We start from the raw sequence: 19,604 nt of genomic DNA on the forward strand, positions 1-19,604 counted from the left end.
CAAGCTCCTCTGGTGGAATCTAGGCTGGAACAATGGCTGGTGCCTGGGAAGTTTATGATAAATTGTTTTCTAAAAATTCTGTTAAATAAAATACTACTATAACTTTAACCCCATGTATTCCAGAAGTCAGGGAGGGAGCACTTCCGCCTCAGGGCCCTCCACCAATCATACAATGCTAGGACAGGAGAGGACCCCAGAGAAAACTGCATCCCCACCCTGTTTTCCAGATGAGGACAACCTACTCCCTCTGAACCAAGCTCATACTCTCTGGCTTAATTCCAGGCTGAAAGGCAAAATGTGTCTGAGTGAGTGGGTGTAAATATGTGTGTGTGTGTGTGTGTGTTTGTGTGTGTGACACAGAGAGAGAGAAGGAGAGAGAGAGATTGAGAGAGAGGGGAAGCAGCTCCTGTACAAATGTGTGATGTTCAATTTCGCTCCCAAGAGAGGTGTAAATGATGGTAAGGCAAAGCAGGAGTGAAAGAAAAATCAGAGAAATGCTTTGCCTTTTTCCAGGACTTTGGCTGTAGTGGCCTATTAAATTTTTTTCCCCAGGGACCAAAGTCTAAGCACTGAAAATAAGTTTCTATAAGCTAGACGGGTGGCCGTGAAGTTAGGATTCACTGAGGAAACGGAAGCTCCACATTGCCCCTCTTGCCGTCCCTCCCTGCCCTAGCCAAGAACTCAGTGTGCATCGTCACAGCCTCTGCACCCTGATGTTGGATGTATTAGGGTAGAAACAGCCACAGGGGCCCTCAGCAAACCCACCAGAAGTAAAGCTTCATCTTGGGGTACAGAGAATTGGGACAAGCTCCCCGGGTTTCTCTTTTGGGATCCCTGTGATGCTGCAGTGGCTGAATTATGATTCAAAGGGACAATAATATTGCTTGAGAGATATAAAGGTGTATGCTTTTAGCGTATAAAAAAAAGAGAAAGATAAGATGCTCATAAACACAGAATCATTTACAGGCCAGCAACTGTCATTGATGCTATGGCAAAACTGAGTTGTCCCCCGTTACCTGCTCTGCCCTTCTGCCATATACCACTATAATAGACTGTTTTGTTGGGTACAAAGCCACCTGAATAAAGACTACAGTTCCCAGTCTTTCTTGTCTTTCAGTTCTGCTTAATGATGTATAAATGAAAGTGCTGTGTGGTAGCTTCTGGGAGTCTTTCTTAAAAGATAGCATTTTTGGTACACTATGCCCTCTCTCTTTCTTCATCCCTTCTTCCTCTGCTGCCTGGAAAGTAGATTGTGCCATCTTGGCCAGTGAGGTTGAGGCCTATTTACTATGGAGGAACAGCAAAACAGAGCGTCACGGACCACCCCCATAAACTTTTACATGAGAGAGAAACAAACTGTGCCTTATTTTATCCACTGTTAGTTTAGGGCTGTCGTCATTGAGCTGAATCTAATTCTAAATAGTACAGTTTCTTTACCCACATTATTTCACTGAAGTCTCATAATAATGCTATGTAATGCATTATAGTTATCCTCAATTTAAAAGTAAGGCTCAGAGAGACCAAGTAACCAACCTCTGGTCCTCTGATGCCAAAGCCTGTGCTCTTGCCATTATGTCACACTGCCTCTCTGGGAATCATTTATTCATTGGCAAATCATTAGAGATGACCACACAAGAACCCACTCTGTGCAAGTCAGCTGGGAGGACCATTATCAACCCAAGACAAAGTGGGACTTCTATGGCCCCTTCTGTCTCTGAAAGCCCCGGAACGGGCTCACTGATACATTCTGGAGTTCAGAACTCCCAAGAGAGGGTGTCACTCAGAGCCAAGACTGTTGATGTCTCCGCAAAACACAGGTTGTTGGCTGTGTTTGTGTGTGTGTGTATGTGTGTGTGTGTATGCATGTCAGTTACACAGCACATGGCAAGCTTCTTAATTAAGGTTGTTAGTAAGTGTGCAAATATATATGCATTTGAATGGACACTACAACATTGTTTAAAATGGAGAAAATGGAAAACCCACAGGTCTAAGAATGAGAGATTGGTTAAATAAATTAAAGTAAACCCAAACAGTGGGATAGTATGCAGGCATTAAAAATGATGATGTAGATGTATATTTGACATGGACAGATGTCCATAATACGCTAGTAAGTGAAAATAGCAGGTTTCAAGACAGCATTTTGAGTATAATACAGTTCGAATGGATAAAAACGAAATGTTATTGGTGGTTGTTTCTAAGTGATAAGATGATTTTTTTTCTTCTGACTTATCTATATTTTCTATCTAATTTTTCTATAATGAGCATGTTTGACGTATAATTTTTTCAGCACTTAAAGGTATTTCCTTACTAGATTGAATAGGAAGTACTTGGTGGAAAGGAAGCTCTTGGTTAGTGACTTCCTCCAAGTGACTGGACAGGTCTTTTGGGAAGTCCCGCTGAGAGGACCCGGAGCCTCATTTAGTCCTTCACTCAGCTGTCAGTTTGAAATGTTAGTTAGCTAGACACTCAGGAGGCACAATATATTGTCCCAAAACCCTGCTGTCGCAGGCAGATTCAGGGCTCCTGGTTTCCTATGAAGGTCACAGTACCTGAGGGGGTGGGAGTCCACCTGCGCCCTCGGGGCATTCGGGGAGCATGGTGAGCTTCTCTCTGGTGCTGCACTTGCAGGAAGGTGAGGGGTGTTCTGGCGTCCATTTCTGCTTCTGGAACAGGTGGGTGACGTTCGGGGACACAGAGGGGGTCTCCCAGGGGGTTGAGTTACCACAGGGGTACTCCCTCATGGAAGACAAGACAATATTTCACAATCAGCTCCAAAGTTGAGAAAGCTCCCTAGAAATGAGAAATAGTGCCCAGCCCCCTGTTTCATAGCCTTTCCTCCTTGTCCTCACACCCACACATTTTCTTCTTATGCTCTTAGAGCTTAGTGTCTGCTCAAGAAACATCAAGATCAGGGACTGTTTTCAACTGACTAGGTGTGGGACTGGGGAATAATTATCTAGTTTTGTGGGTGGTTTTATCTCTTTTTTCTCTTCTGGTGGCTCTAGCTGTTGAAAGAAGAAATAAAAGAGGAATGCGAAATTAGTCTGTTTTGGTCCTTATCAATAGCTCTGAAGAAGGCTGGGTGAAAAAAAGCATTAAAATTGTATTGAACTTTTAGGATTCTTGGTGGATTTCAACTGCTCTCTGTAACTCCCTTTTCTATACTTACAGCAATAGTGGAAAGTTGGCCATATTTGTAATTAATGCCATCTAGGTCCAATTACCCAACAGCACATCTCTCATCTCCCTCCTTCCCCTGTTCAGATTCCTTCCAAATAGGTTGTGGGGAGCATATGTCAACTTAGCATGGAACTTTGGTTATTGGGAATTATAGAAACATAGAGCTGTCCAGTGATGACGGGGCTTTTTGGGAGGTAGTAAAAACCTTTGTATGCAGGTGTTGAAGGCAAAGCTGGGTGAGTGCCGGTCAGGGAGATGGAAGCATCTGTGTAATACAGAGCAGGAATGAAACAGGGCCTCTCCCAGCCCTGCTACTCCAGGACCCCACCATCTGATCTCCCAGGGCAGCTGTTGGTATTAGGGCAGGGGCGCACAGGGACTTACGGAAGCCCTTCTTCCTTTAGGCAGCGGTTGCCAAAGCCTGGCTTGTTCAGGAGGATGTCTACAAGTGCTGTGAGCTGCGAGCTGTCCGGCTGGTCCATGCTAGACAATGTGAGAGGGGCTTTACTCAATGGACACATGACTGGGACAGAAGGACAAAGCAGCCAACATTCAACTCAACAAGCATTTTACTGAGTGGCGACTATGTGCCAGACATGTACACAGGGCACAGAATGCTGTGCTGGGGTGGTTATGGGTCTCCTGCGGAGGGGGTAGGCTACCCAAACATGCCTAGTGATCTGATGGCACATGCCATCTGGATCGCGTAAAGATGGTGCTTCAGTCACTCACCCAACCTTTACTTTCTCTTTCCTTATTCCTGACAGTTCTGCTTGTCCACCGGGATTACCTTTCCCAAGTGGCAGTTACCTTAATTTCCTTTCTGAGGGCAGCCTGAGGATTCCAACCACATTGGTGACTGTCCCAGGGAGTCGGAAGGCCAGGGACCCACCAAGCAGCATGCGATCGAGGAGACTCACAACTCACGGAGGCAAATGGTGACCTCTGGGGACGAGTCTACACACCTGAAGAAGGTATATTGCTGCCCATACATCCAGGGGTGAAGGGTCAAAGCAGGATAGTCACCAAAAGAAGGGACGATGATGGAAAGCATCAGAGCCAAAAACACAAAAGTGGCCGGAAGCACAATCTGTGGGAAAATAAACATGGTGACATGGGCTGTGGTCTGTGAAAAACACACACGCGTACACACACACACACACACACACACACACACACACACACACACACACCCTGAAGCTCATAACTGGGCCCTGGTAGAAGGTGAGGTTTCTGGGGGAACATTATGGGAGGCATGCGCAAAAGTAAGATGTATAGGAGAAAACAGAATGTCCTAGTAACCATTGAAGAATGGTTGAAGTAGGCCAACACTGAACACTGAAGTAGGCCAATGTTTAGCCATAGGTGAACCAGAGTTTCTTTTTCTAAATAAAAAAAACATAAAAAGAAAAAAAGAGGACAATGACTTTGATATGTCGGGTCATTGCAAAAATGAATGAAAACATGACTTTACCCTTCACTGTAAAAATAATAACAATATTAACATGTTCACTATTATTCTATTTTCTCTGCTAAGTGAGGTCGCATACGTTCAGAGAAGCTTCGCGTGAGCCAAGCATCAAAGTAAAGGCTGACAAGGAGGAAACAAAGCCGAGAGGACTTAAAGAGGGTGCTCACTGCTGTGTTGGAGCCCACGTGCACAGAACAGCCTGGGAGGGGACGGAGAGGCCAGGAGAGGCCAGGAGAGGCAGGCAGGCCCTGGCCAGGAGCCGCAGCGCCCAGCCAAAGACCCTCAGTAATACCTGGGCCAGGAAGTCCTTGTGGCTGCGGGCAGAGTGGTGGAATCGCTTGGCCAGCAGTGCCTGCAAATGCTGGGTGATGAGCCGTGCTCCCGTGTGGAGCTCTGAGGAAGGCTGGCCCTCAGCAGGAGGAGCTGTCTCCACAGAGCAGCCTCTGGGGCCCTGGGCAGGCTGTGTGGCCTCCTTGCTCAGACCCAAACGGGGGTGTCGCAGGTCAACGCTTTCTCTTTTCTTATGAGTGCTGCCTGAGAGTGAATTAATAATTTAGAAAAACACCCACAAGGTCTGAATCTCCATAGGCTATTTTTTTTTTCTTACTGCACTGGTCTTCCCTCCATTGAAGTCAGTGACAAACTATCAGGCCAGGGAGGTTAATAACCTCTTAAAATTCTTTTTTTTTTTTTTAGTGTAAATCATGTATACACAGAATCACCTGAAATCACTTAAAAATTCTCCATAGAAGTTAACGAGAACAGGATAAGTCTAATAAATGCATTGACAGAGGTTTAAAACGTATTACTAAGTTCAAAAAATGAAGTTGCAGAACGATATGTGTAATAAGATCATATTTATGTTAGAGGGCACATATATCAGATACAAAGAAACATGAGATTTTATACACACACATATAACTGCCAAGCTCTGAAAGATTGCCTACTAACAGTTGACAGAGGTTAACACTGCAGGGCAGGGCTGGGTAAGCAGTGGAGGATGAAGTGGGAAGGGTGATTTTAGCTTTCTTTGTATTATTTGAACTGGTGGAAAGGCTAATGAACTAGGTGTGACTCTTACTTGATAAATTTGGCTAAGTGATTTATTCTGCCTGAATCTAAGTTTACTCATCTGCTAAATGAAAATGAGGACATTTCACAGGGTTGTTACAAAGCTCAAATAAGCTAACACATGTGAACATGCTTTACCAACCATTGCAAGCGGTCAGTTATGCTGAAGCTATAGCTCATCATTACTGTTTAGTATTCATTTACAGCGCATGTTGCTGGACATAAAGGGAGAGCCTGGGGGACCTCTAATGGGTCCCAGCTGCTTTCTGAACACTTCTAAAGTATCCCAGGACAGAGGCAGCTCAGTCATGCTTTCAGCTAGTGTTCTCAGGCACCTGCAATGCAGCGGGACTAGCTGCTCAGAGGGCAGAGAACAACTCCAGGCTCACTGACTACGTGGTACCAGAATCCTAGTTCTCCAGTCTATTTTCTCTTGATCTGGGCTCAGATTTGATGTCTGCTATGGCCAGCCCTCCCTCTGGACCCCTGCTGCCTCTCCTCATATCTATCCCTGATGCCCCATTCAGCCTTGGAGCCCTCTCCCCTAGCCAGAGCCAAGTTCACAATTAGAATCCCAGTTTGTCCTGACTCTGCTGCCCTCTAGTGGTTACTGGCTGTGAGCCATCCCCTTCAGAAGTGGCACTGACCCTCTTGGTACCATGCCACATGTGACCTCAATGGACAGGTTCCTTCACACTTTGCAGACTAGATCAGAAAATGTCACCCTTTAAAACTGAGCCAGTTAAAAAAAATTCATTTAGCCATCTGAAAAATGGGAGGCAGTGAGAGTTTGGCATCTAGATTTGAAGGCTAAAACCAGGGAACACGACTCAGAAGCCTGTACGACTTAGGCAAGTCATCCAAGCTGTGTCAACTCAGTTTCCCCCAGGTAGGACTAATCCCTGCCTTACCCACCTCATGAGATTATAGTGACAATCAAAACAATGCATGTTAAGTGCTTTCTCAAGTATAGAGGGCTACACAAGTTTGAGGTAAGGGATGATTTGTAAATGTTGAAATTAGGGTGCGATTAAATCTCAATGAGAAACTGTATACTGTGTTAACACTTGGCAGGTATTAACTCATTTACTTCTCTCAACAACCCTAAAAGATCAATAATATTATTACCCCCATTTTGCAGATGAGGAAACCAAAATACAAAGAGGCTATTTACCCAAAGCTACTCTGCAAATTAGGAAGCTCAGGTTTAATGTTTGGTCAACCTTATTCTTACCCACTACTACCCTTGACTCTCTGAAACATTCCATTCTATGCCCAGGCGGACCAGTCTTCTGATGTGTAATTCATTCTCCTCAGAGGGCCTAATTATTAAAAAGAAGTGTTTTCTGCAGATAAAGGGCCCGACTCTGGAACTCAGCCTAGCTTCTGATATAAATTAGCATATTTTCATTCTGGTTTTGGTTAATGCAAGTCTTTGACTTTGGCTGAGCCGAGAGATTTCAATTTTTGTGTCTGCAAAGCTGGGAAGAAAACGTGGGGCCCTGTAGTGAGCTGCTCCCACAGCCTCCAGAGGACTGCCCTTCGCTCCCCACTCTGCCAGAGTGGCCACCTCTTCTGATTACCACATGACCCACGTGGGTCATGGAGCATATTTAGGCTGGGATAGTTGACCATCGGAAGCTCTAGGCATAGCTGACGAATAAACTGCTGGAATCACGAAGCAAGATGAAAACCGTATTATTTAAAGAGCTGGCACCAGAAACGCCACAGGGAAGAAATACTTTTTGCATAGGAAAACACCATAACATGCCACACGTTGGGTAGAGGGAGGTAACCAGTGGCAGGAGCTCAAGGCAGCAAAGGAAAACTGCCACATAGCTATGCAGGAGAGAGGAACACAAACGGGGAGAGGGGAGCCAGGCAGAGGATTTTATCAGTGTGGGTGGGTGCCTATTGCTCCAGCCGAAGTGGCCTGTGTTGCGGCAGGTAATTCCTCCTACACATTCATCTGCCCACCCCCACCCTCCACAGTAAAGTTTACCACACTCATGAATGCTGTGTGCTTTGGAGATTTTGGTAGAAATCACAGAAGGGGCTAGATGGCCCTGAGGTTTCCATATATAGAAGACAGACCCCCCAGAATACACGGGAATTGTGGTCCTTGCAGTTTCAAATTTCCATGGGCACTGTAGGAGGGTTCAGAATAATTTTATCTTGATGTCAAAGTGGTCAGGGGAACCCAGCTGGCATCTGGGTTGTATTTACTGTCACCATTATCTCGAAGGACTCTGCAGGCTATCACTCATGCAGACAGGAGTAAACCAGAAGCCTGGTGGAGATAAGAGGAGGAGGTGAGGATGGTGGCGTGGCAGGACCAAGAGACCTGGAAGGGGGGATAAGAAGCTCAGGGATGGGGAAGCTACCAGCCTGATTCATCCAGGGTTCCCACCCAGACCTAACTCCATTTGTCCTTCAAAGGAACCAAGAATGCCAACGCCTGTTATTTGGAGGTTAGATAAATACTATGGAGGAGTGTTTATCTGCTTTGTTGTTTCATGAGTCTTTCCTTAGATTTTTCAAGATAGAGTTTAGGGGAGGGGTGTGGCGAGGGAATGAATAAGCTACAAACTCCAGCACCATACCCGTGAACAGGGGTCCTGAACCAGAATCCTCTGTGACCTTCAGGAATATCTGTCAAGAAGGAAAAAAGAAAGAATTTGGTTTAGATATTCCCACTCTCAGAAAAACCTAAGCCAAGCTTAATTTTGGGGGGTATTGCCTCATAAGAAGAAGAAAACACACCGTGACTCTTTGTCTGAGAACAGTCTTCTATAAATACAAAAGTGTATGCACACGGTCACCACAACTACAGAAAGCATGTGTACATATGGACAAAGGAAGGAGAAAGTAAGCCAAAAATGTAGATAGTTGTTATGCTTGGATGGGACTTATGGCCTTTTGCCTTTACAAAACTTACCTCTAGTGTGAGACTTTTGCAAAGAACCACCTCTTCTGGTAGCTGGAAGAAATCAGCTATGATCTCGGCCTTACCTCTTCCAGGGGAGTGTCAGAAATTCCAAAACTGCTGAGCCCCAGGTCAGCCAGTGTCTCCTCCAGCTCTCTGAAGAGGCTGGCGTATGCCCTCTGCTTGAAATTCTTATTCGGAAGAAGGAAGATCAGCTCTTGACCAATGCATTCCACCAGCTTTGCCTCTGGAACGTGGTGGCAAACCACATCTATCAGTTCATTCACATCCCCTAGGACAAGAGAAGGCACTGAGGTCAACTCTGTTTTCTAGAACCTGGAACACTGTGAGTTTGCCCAGGTCCCCTACTTTCTTCCACCTCCCATTTCAGGAAGGGGCATTTCGTTCCTCAGCAGTGACTCTTTTGGAGGACTCTACAATGAGGCTCTACAATGTCTCTTTATAGCTTGGTTGGCCCTGTGATGGGCACTGGAGAGAGAGAGGGAGATAGAACAAAAGTGCCCCACTAACTCGCTGTGCAACCTTGGGAGGTCATGTAACGCCTCCGTGCCAGTTTGTTCAATCGAATGTTCTGTCCCTTACCAGTTAGGTAACATTGGGCAGGTCATAGCCTAATCTCTTCATCTGTGAAAAGGAGAAAATAATGGCATTGACTTCATTGTTATCTGTGAGGACTGGGTCAGTTAATATACGTAAGACACCGAGAATGCTGTGCTTGACGCACAGGTGAGTACTAGCTGCTATTGTTAGCACGAACATCATCTCAAGTAAGAAAGCACTCGTCATTATTATTGCTCATTTGTAGTCACACCGCAAGCCTGAGGGTTGAGTCAAGTTGCTTTCATTTTCCTGGTCTGGCTAAAGGTATAAGGGACTTGCCCAAGGTACATACTGGAACTTGTAACTAAGCTGAGTGAGAACTCCCCTTCCTAAATCGCACACCCAGGCTGGTATCACTTTTTGGAGGACTGTGCCAGTTCCCTTGTGATTGCACCTGCCTCCTCAAAAGAAAAAAATTAATGGCCATCTCGCAGGAAATGCAGAAGGGGATTAGGAAGCTGTGGAAATGGACCATGGGGATGGAGCCTGGGTGCACAGCATGGGGCATGGGGCAGTGTCTGGTATCAAGTATTGACCCGATAGTTTCATACAGTTAGAACAGAGCTGCATGCACAAGCACGCGTTACTTTAAAATGAAAAATCTAATTAAAAAAAGTTTAAAGCATGCATTTGAAGAGGCAGTTCCCTAGCCCATTATCTTGAGAGGCAAGTCAAAGGTAAAGGGATTTGGTGGGCTCTGACCCCAGCTCTCGTGTGTATTACCACAAGCAGTCCCCATGGGTCAGGATTACCCAAGTGGGTTCTCTTTCTTTCTTTGTTTAAGACATGACCCATGTGGAGGGATTCTGTGGCTTTGAGCCCCAATCCTTCTGCCTAGCTGGACTGGAAGATTTGTTTTATGTCAAACCTGCAAGCTGAACACAATTGTCTTTAGTTCAGAGATGATGTCACACAGAGGCTGAAGGGCTCCTTGCGTGAGGAAGCAGTTCTGCCCTAAGAGCTCTCTAGGGGTCACGTTCATTGTTCTCTTAGGAAGGAAATCCAGCCTGAAGCTGCTGGATTCCCAGGAATTGTGTCTTAGATGTGTGTGTCAGCCTTCACAGAAGTGCCTTTAGGGCAGCCGGCGTCTGGCAGGGAGGTCTGTGAGTGAGTGTGTGGTACATGGGTGCCTATGAGGGGAAAGGCTTCCAAGGAGTGAACTGGGGATTAGAATGATCTCTGATTTGGGGCATAACTACTTACTGTGCTTCTCACCATTCACAGCATCCCTATTCTATTCAAAGAAAACAAACCTTTATTTAGAAATAAAGGAATATTTAAAAAAAAAAATCACCCAGCCAGCAGGCTCTGTTTCCAACTTGATTTTGGTACACCACAGTAATTAGTATTCATTTAAAAGAAATGATCACTTTCTTGACCAAGATTTTTCCTGGGAAGGAACCTCAGAAAAGAGGGAGAAACCCACAGCAAAGCAGGCTAGGAAAAAAGACACAGAAATGTGGTCCTAAAAGGACGTGTCATGCACACCACAGGTTGTGCCAGTGCAAAAGGAGAGCAAGCGAGTACCTGTGATACGACTCTGGGCATTTTTCCTCAAATTTAAAGCACAGTACACAAATATTGTCTCGTTTTCTTGTTTCACACGATGTTAGTTTATACAGTCCTCAGATTTAGGAAACAAAATTGTGCTAACTAGGAAACTTTGTTTTCCTTTGATAAGCAGATATTTTCCCCGCTTCATTAACCTGGGTCAGTCCACAGGTTTAGTGGTACTCCTATTTAGGAGTATGGGATGTGTAGTATTCCATTTGCAAAGACACCCCAGGGGAGGGATGGGAAGTGGGCATTAATGGAGAATGGAAAGAGTTTCTGGCGAGCACTTTGGGTCCCTGAGGTCACAGTGCTTCTACAGTGACAGCCCCTCTTCTGCATTGCCCTGGAGGCGGGGGCACCTCTTCAGGGGTATAATGCACTGTAACCCAAGGGAGAATTGCTGGAAAATTGGTATATTGAGGGGAAAGTTAGGAGTGTAACAGGGGTGTGCAATATTCCACAGATTTGGCATCCACACAGCGCAACCTGACTCTCTGGAAAAGCTTGCTATGAGATCTGTGCATCTCCGTGGCTCCACCTGGCACCTGGAGAAGCCCATCTCTCGGGGCACTCTGGAATGTGGCCTGTGCCAGGACAGAAGGACCCCGGGAATGGAGGCTTAATTATGGCCAAGTGCACAGAGTGACAAAGACTAGATTCCTCATTAAAGAGAGAGTGTCTTAGGCCCATGACTTTTAAACTCCTTTTGGGAATGGAGGAGGAGACAGAAACTCAAAGAAAATGATAAGCAAATGCATGACGTGAACTTGAGAAGTACACAGAGTGTTCTCTCTTTGTTCCCATTAAAATGCCTGACAACAGAAGGCACACCCAACAATATCAAGAGATGATTGCCAGACAAGAACCAAAATACGGCCTGCCCCAGTCCTTACCATCCAAGACTTGTTCTGGAGTCATCTCATCTACATGGGCTGGACACCTGATGGAGAAACCCTTAGACGCACAGCTGCAGGTCCCCTACGACAGATGGACACCAGTCACCTCAATGATAGCATCTCCCTGATATCAACTGCTGTCACCACCGTGCCTTACTTGTTTCTCACCACCAAGGGTGGTCCACACATTTTTCTTCACGGTTTTAATCTATTACTTCATCTGGGCATTTTGAAGGTGTGGCTATTTGATTTTATCCTGGAGAGTGAGTGAGTCAGGCACAGAGAGGAGCAGAACCTCAAAGGATCCCTTTGGCTTGTCATTACTTATATGATAGCTGTAGGTCTGACTGTGCATGACATTCTACCCCACCCTCCCCATGGATGTATGCTGGGCTGTGGAAATCTACCCAGGACAGGAAAACCCAGAAGAAGCCAGACCCTTAAACTACAGGAGCCAGAGGCGTACAAACTGTTACAATATAATAAGTGTGACATCTTGAATGTGAGCAGTGCCTGTTCTCAAGGAGCCCAGGGCACATTCACAATACTTTATCTTATGTATCTTCACCAAATCCTAAGAAGTAGAAGCAGAGATTATCCATTTTATTTTCTGTCTGCAAAAACACCAACAATGACAACCAATGAAGTCATTTGCCTAGGAGGACATGGTTTGTCCACTTGGCCCAGACCTGAACCTGGGTCTCCTGATAGGCTGACGAGGTCTCTGCTGGTTGGTAGTTTTGGCTTTACTACTTTTAGATTATAGTTCTCAAGGAAGGCTTTTCTTAGTTTTCATTTACCTGTGGAATTTGGGTTTAATTAAGGAACATAAATATTGGAATGGAAAAAGAAAGCTTAAACAACTACTCTCCTTAAAAAAGTGTAACCTTGCAGAATAAGACATCCACTTCTAGGTTGCAGCATACAACATGCGTAGTTTAGGATTCTGGAGTTCAATAACCTCAGGTTATTTAAAACTAGTTGTTCCGTTTGGGGTAAAGCATCTCTGTAGGAGGGTTCAGAATGTCACTTTATCAAAATCTACAGATGGCCCCAGAAACAAAGAGGTCCATGCTGCCGGCTGGAGCCTGATTTGGGTAGAAATGCCCAGAAAGGCAGTACCAAACTGTGCATTCCTGCTCACCCAGCACAGGCCCTTTCCCTGGGTAGACACACACCTCACAGCCTGCTCTCTGGCTCTGCAGGCTCTTCGTCTTGCGCACCAAGGTTAAGTAGAAGCCGGTGCCAAAGCAGTTCTTCAGGAAGAGCGGGGTGCCCGAGCAGTAGAGCCTTCCATGAGAAATGATGGCAATGCGGTCCCCAAGGAGGTCGGCCTCATCCATGTGGTGAGTGGACATGATGATGGTCCTGCCTGCAAGGGCAGGGGGCAGGGGACTCACCGGCAGGCCTGGGCCAGGCTGCACAGGAGACGACATACAGCCACCTCCCATTACATGGGTTCAAAAACTGCGAGTTACTAAATAAAAGCAAGTACTCTGAAACCAAGTCCAGAGTACTGGAATAATAATGACAACAGCTAACATTGTACAGCATCCTGCAAGTGGGAAAGATACTGTCACGTACAGTATCTTTTCATCGGGCACAGGACCTTATTCAAATAAACTGCCATATATGGGACATATTCATTATTGTCTGTCAGTGTCTACTGAGTTCTATATGTATAGTCTCTGGGTCATTAAGCACTGCATTATAATCTTTGCAAAGCGCGCACGCACAAACACACACACACACGCACACGCACACATGCATGCACATGCACACACACACTCTTTTCTACTAGCTGGAAATGTCATTAAAAGAAAACGGTAATGGGGATTCCAGGATGGCAAATTGACCACAGGGTTGAACCACACCGTCACTTTCATGGGCACACAGCTCTGCTTGCTGTCTCCTCTGGATCTGCGCCCTCTGCTTGGAAGGTGCCAGGATACAGAAGGGACTGTCCCATTTGAAGATCTTTCTATCTGCAGCAGTCTCCTTGAGCACTGAATATGGGCATGTCGCCCTCACCCCGGGTCCTGGATGGTCATCTGACAGCTATGGAGCTTCTTGGGATGTTTGCAGGTGACTTGGGTCCTCTTAGTCAAAGGGGAATTTCATGTGGAGCTATACCCACTTTTTTTCCAGACAGAAGGGTTGCAAGCTGTGAGAGCTTTCTAGAACATTGGGGAAGAAGGCTATTCTATCCCTAACTCTCTGCTTATATGTGTGTAAAAATCTCGGGAGGCTTGCACTGGAGCTTAGATTCACCTACGTCACTCATAGAGCTCCATCTGAGTATAGTTATGGTTGTTACTATCCTGAGTTGCAAAATACAAGGTGTGAGAAAGTGGGGACCACAGATGAAGTCTCAGTGAGAGCCGAGGGCACTGAGCAGTGGCTATTACCCGAGCGATACTTCAGGAGCAGGTCCCAGATTGAGTGTCTCGAATAGGGGTCCACCCCAGAGGTGGGCTCATCCAAAACGACCACTTTGGCATCTCCCACAAAAGCAATGGCCACAGACAGCTTCCTCTGCATGCCACCTAGAGGCACAAGGTGTGGGGTGTCACAGGGGCTGTGAGAACAGGATGAGAAGGGCCCAGGGCAGGCGACATAAGTGGGGGGTACCTTAAATTTGGCAGTGGTTTGATGCTGCCTCCTTATATGTTTATACAGCGTTCAAACCCTAGTGGTGTACAGGCCTCTTTAAATGCAGAAAAGGCAACCCCTGCCTCTTAGGATGAGAATTTTTGAAGGCTGTTCTCACATTTGTAGTTCAAACACATAAACATCACAACAAATATAGCCCAGGCTGCTGTGTTCCACGTGGGAAATGATGGGGGAGGGGTGCTCTTAGATGCTTAGAATAACTTTAAAGAAGTGCTCCAACTCTTAGGAGGCCTCCTGTTATAAGCCTAAGAACACACACACACACAGTTCTGTGCTTTGGGAAACAACGGATGCACCATCTGTAGTCTTGTCTGTTTCTAACACAGGGCACCTGATAGGTCCTGGGCTTCTTCATTCCTCTTGTGGTAGAGCCCCGTGTCTTCCAACATGGCTTCCATCTCCAGCTGGGCCTGGTTCCAGGACTTCCCTTTCAGCTGGGCGTAGAACAGTATGTGTTCAGCCACTGTGAGACTATGGGGATGGAGCAGGGAGAAAGGCAACGGGCTCAGCAGTTCCACTTCCAGCAATTTACCTTACAGAAATAGCTAAGCACAAAGATTTAGTAGTCAAGATGTTCGTCACAGTGTTGTTTATAAAACAAAAACAACAAAAAAAGAGACCCTGCTAAAGTATCTAATAAGGGGGGGGGACAGCTTAAATAGTATATTTATGCAACAGCATAGTCTATAAACATTAAAAAAGTCTTTTATAGAAGAATGTGTAATGACATGAAAAGATGTTCACGATAGCTTAGTTTAAAAATGCAATCATATATTTTTTTAAATGGCAGGCTACAAAATTGTATGTAGTTTTACCATCCTTTCTAATTTTAAAGTATATATGTATATCTATCCATGCACAGGAAAATTATATACCAAGGTATTAACAGTGGTTATCTCTGGATGGTGAAATTACAGGTGAACTTTTGATTTCTTCATTTAATTTATAGTTCCATTTTTCCTTTCTTCAATGATTATATATAACCTTTTAGATAAGAAATAAAAGTTTGGGGTGCGGGGGAGAAAGCAACTGAAAATCCTCCTGAAAAAGTTAGTTTTTAGTGCCTGGCTTAAAAGGGAAAAGGAACAATGATCTTCTCTCTCGGTCACTGAGAGGGAATTGTTCAGGGCTGAGCAAGGGCCCCAGGACTGGCCACCCTGTCAGAGAGAAGGGAGATCATTCTTCCGAGGGGGACATCTCAGCTCCTCTGAGCCCCACAGGCACAGTGCCATGTTCCAAGGGACGCCTCTCATTGCAAGCAGTACAAAGGACCTTGAACATGGGGAAAACCAAACAAGAGTATTGCCTGCTGTCCCCAGAGCTGGCATCCCTGAGGTGGGCTCCAGAGAATATGTGTGCTGGGGGCCAGGATGGGGACAAGGCTTGGGGAGGGTCTTAATTCCTGTCCTGCTTACTGGTGGAACAAGATGTTGTGCTGGGGACACATGCCAAGGCTCTGCCGGACTGCATCCAGGCTGGTTTCAATGTCCTTTCCCCCAATGAGCACAGTCCCTGATGTCGGTGGCAACAGACCCGTTAGGATGGACCTGCCAAACACAGAAGTCAGTGTCAGAGAGGATGGCCTTTAGGAGCGTCTGGGGACAGCAGCCCCCACTCTCCCAGTGATTCTTGCCCATGGCTCTCAGTTGAACCCAAACCATCATTAGCTATAGGGAGCCAACAGTCTCCATACAGGGCTTGGCGCCGGTGTGGACACCCAGGCCCTAATGTGGATGACCACATCTGCCTTCCTTCTCTGTTTCTACTTATTTCCTAGTGCTCCCAGGCAGACGCCCAGGGGCCTCCAGGATTCACAGCTGCAGAACATTCACTTACAGCCAAAGAGCCCTGCCCAACTTAACCATCACAGTGCCTGGTGCTCTAGGGACTCAGTAAAAGGTATTCAGTGCATGGGGCAATGCTTTGCCTGATGTCCCTATTAGAAAGCACGAAGGAAGGGTCTTAGTGAGAAGCCCAGCCATTCACTATGTATTTGCTGATTAATTGATTGAAACCAGGCATGAGAATTACAACCAGCAATATCATCTTTGGATCCAAAACATAAAGAGCCCAATAGTAATGCTTGTCTTTTTTGTTGTTGTTGTAAAAGGAGAGATAATGATGCCCACATCATGGGGCTGTTGTGAGAATTAAATGAGCTACTACCCAAAAAGCACTTAGAACAATGCCAGCATAAAGTAAAACTCAAAAATATTATTTTTATTCAAAATTGTGTTTCAACCCCCAGGGGAAGTTGCATTTCAGCAGTCGATGAAGTAATGTATTTGCCTGTGAGAAGCCCTGGGGTCCTGGATGGAGGTCAGGCTCACTGACCATATTTGTTAACAAGGAGAGAAATGAGACGGACTTGGCGCTGCCCCACCCAGCGCCGTCCCTGAGTTCAGATACAATCTCAGGCTATCTGAATTTGTATAATACCTAGAAGCTGAAATCTCTGTTGATCAGCCACTAGAGGGAAACAGAACCAAGTGTAATGGCACCAGCCCCGCATTCCATTCACACTGAAACGCCCTCAGAGAACATTCCAGCGCAGGGTGTACACTCCTGTTCCTTCCTGGGGCTCTGAAAGAAGCCAAAGGACTTGAAGACTGCATGTCACATGGGTTCCCTGTCCCTTGAGAGGGCCGCCTCTGCCGCTCCTTGGGAAACCTTTAGCTGTCCTTATTCTCCTCCTCAGCAGATGGCGCTCAGGTCTCTTAGCAAAGGGAAGGGAGCTTCCTAAGCAGAGCGGTCTAGGTCTAGCCTTCATCTCCCCCGAACTTGGCCTTCAATCACCAGGCTATTACTCCTCTAGAGGCTGCACCCTTTTTACTTTCTCCAGAACTACCACCAACCCTCATAGGTAGGAAAAGGAATGCTCTTAGTAGAACTTAGACTGAGGGCATATGATGGGGAAGGCCGTGATTTTATCACATCCATCTACGATAGTAACATTGGAGAAGTGGGGGTGGGGGGATAGGCTCGCAGTGTCAGAGACCAGAAACAATTGCGGGAGCACCTGGCTCTTGCCCCTCCTGAACCATTACGATCTGGTGGCCTCGGCAAAGTCACTTCAACTCTCTAATGTCCACTTCCCCAGCACACAAAGGGGGCTATAAAGGTACGCTGCCTCCCTCTCCAACTCCTTGTGAGGATCAAATGAAACAATATATTTGAGGAAGCATTGAATACTGCAGCGTGCTTTCCACATTTCTGGGACACAAATATAGAGCACATTTTTGTCACTACAGTTCAGTGGGAAAGAGTAGAATACAGCTAATAGGAAAAGAATAGAGCCAGAAAATGACAGGATGGAATGGGAATCCAGCCTCTTGGGCTGAAGACTCACAAGGTGGTGGTTTTCCCTGCTCCATTGTGGCCAAGGAATGCAGTGATCTGGCTCTCATAGAAGGTGATGTTAAGATGGTCCACAGCTGGCCTGCCGTGGGGCTCAAAAATCTTGACCAGATTCTTCACACATACCCCAGGGACCAAGCCTGGAAGCTCACGTTCAAAGAAGGAGTCTTGGAGGGAAAAAATAAACATGAGGTAAATATGTATGACGTCTTAATGTATACATTCTCCTACATTCTTTCTTCAGACCTTTGTCTTCTGCCTGTAACTTCACCTGCCCGCATGGCTTTAGCTATGGTCTTTGTTGGGATGACTACAAAATAATAATGGTAATAATAGCACCTAACATTTGTTGAGCAGTTACTATGTGCCAGGCACTATTTCAGATGCTTTATACAGATTACCTGATTTCACCTCTTTAACAGCCCTATGGGGTAGATACTATGCCCATTTCTATTGGTTAGGAAACCTAAGACACAAAGGCATCAAGTGTCCAATCAAAGTCACAAGGTTCATGAGTGGCAGAGCTGGGATTCGAACCCACAGTGCACTCACTGTCTAGATGGAGAGTCAGCCCTAAACTCAGGCTTCAGCCCCAGGCCCTCATTTCCAGCAGTCTGTGGGGGCATTTCCTCATGGATTCCTGGTAGCAGCTCAGGCTCTTCATCTTCTTCCCAAAACAACCTTTTCCTTCAGACTCTCCCATGCCATTCATTCCCCTAGTCACCTTGGCGCAAATCTTTGAGGCAACTTTGACGAAAGCTCAGACTCCAGAGTTTCTCCAATTAAGTGGGCAGGACAGTCCACTCTTCCTCATCATTGTCCCTTAAACTCAGCCCCTCCACTTTTTTACTCCCACATTCCCTTCCACTGCAGACCCTCATTACCGTGGTGTCCCCCTCTCCCTGGCCTCCAATCTCCCCCTGCTTTAGCTCATCCTGTACAGCACTACTTAATTTGTCATCTTAATATTGTAGTTTGAGCATGCACTCCCCTGAGAAAAACATCTCAGTGCTTCTTCTCTCTGTGCCTCCTGGCCTTGCCTATAACTGAGATGGGACCAGCTCCAGTTTCCTGGTTTTTGACCTTGGAATGTCACTCTGGGAGAAGGGTCTTCCCAGAGGCATTGCTGACTGCGAGCCACTTCTCTGAGGAGCTGCAGGTCCCTAACCTCAGCTTTGTGAAATGGCACCTGGGATGGAAGCTGGACCCTCTCAAACAACACTGGGCAAAGTCCAGAGGCTAGGCTGCTTCTCCAAACCCATCAAGAACATTTTAGCATCCGCAGGGAAGTGCATGTGATTAGGGAATGGAGAGCATGGGGAGAAATACAGAACTGATTCACGAGGGAAGGGAAGGGGAGCAAAGGCCAGGGAAACACTTGCAAACCTAGTTCATCAGTTCAGGAATCATTAGGTAACCTCCGTGGTCAGGAAGGGCTTTTGATGGCTTGAATGAATGGGCCTCTTAGATTTGTAAACCACGAGTGCAGTGAAGTCAGCAGTACTACAGCCTCTTTCCCCCTGTGCACAGAAGCATTTATTTTTGTCTTTCCTTATAGCTCATATCCGCCTTAAGTCCCAGTGACCCAAGTCATTGTTCTTGCTAAATCCTCGGAAGTCAGCACATTTGTGCAACTCACTTGGGATTTGCCTAACAAGGGCACAAACCACCACATACTCAGTATTTGCTTTCTCCAGGAAATATGCGTTAATGTCTGGCTGGGCCATTCATTCTGCACACGTGAAGCTGGACCCTAAAGAAGGTATCAGGTTTAACCCTTGTCAACAGAGAGAGTTCCATTTCCCGGGTTCCATTTTGCCCCAGTCCTGAGGTGTTTTGCTCGGGCCCTTTGCAG

At 46.2% G+C, this 19,604-nt stretch overlaps 1 protein-coding gene across 1 annotated transcript in view; it reads right to left on the reverse strand.

The window, feature by feature from the left end:
- ABCA4 (ATP binding cassette subfamily A member 4) overlaps positions 1-19,604 on the reverse strand; it is a 131,783-nt gene that overhangs the window by 36,022 nt on the left and 76,157 nt on the right. Inside the window, exons 19-31 of the mRNA XM_019667548.1 lie at positions 18,382-18,413; positions 17,742-17,917; positions 15,808-15,939; positions 14,724-14,863; positions 14,128-14,265; positions 12,898-13,091; positions 11,717-11,801; positions 8,735-8,940; positions 8,326-8,374; positions 4,944-5,185; positions 4,146-4,270; positions 3,565-3,663; positions 2,545-2,736 (exon numbers count right to left, since the gene is read on the reverse strand). Of these exons, the coding sequence (XP_019523093.1) occupies positions 2,545-2,736; positions 3,565-3,663; positions 4,146-4,270; positions 4,944-5,185; positions 8,326-8,374; positions 8,735-8,940; positions 11,717-11,801; positions 12,898-13,091; positions 14,128-14,265; positions 14,724-14,863; positions 15,808-15,939; positions 17,742-17,917; positions 18,382-18,413 (1,810 nt within the window). The remainder of the gene's footprint in view (positions 1-2,544; positions 2,737-3,564; positions 3,664-4,145; positions 4,271-4,943; positions 5,186-8,325; positions 8,375-8,734; positions 8,941-11,716; positions 11,802-12,897; positions 13,092-14,127; positions 14,266-14,723; positions 14,864-15,807; positions 15,940-17,741; positions 17,918-18,381; positions 18,414-19,604) is intronic.

Source organism: Hipposideros armiger, unplaced genomic scaffold (assembly GCF_001890085.2).
Source record: "Hipposideros armiger isolate ML-2016 unplaced genomic scaffold, ASM189008v1 scaffold_501, whole genome shotgun sequence".
NCBI lineage: Eukaryota > Metazoa > Chordata > Mammalia > Chiroptera > Hipposideridae > Hipposideros > Hipposideros armiger.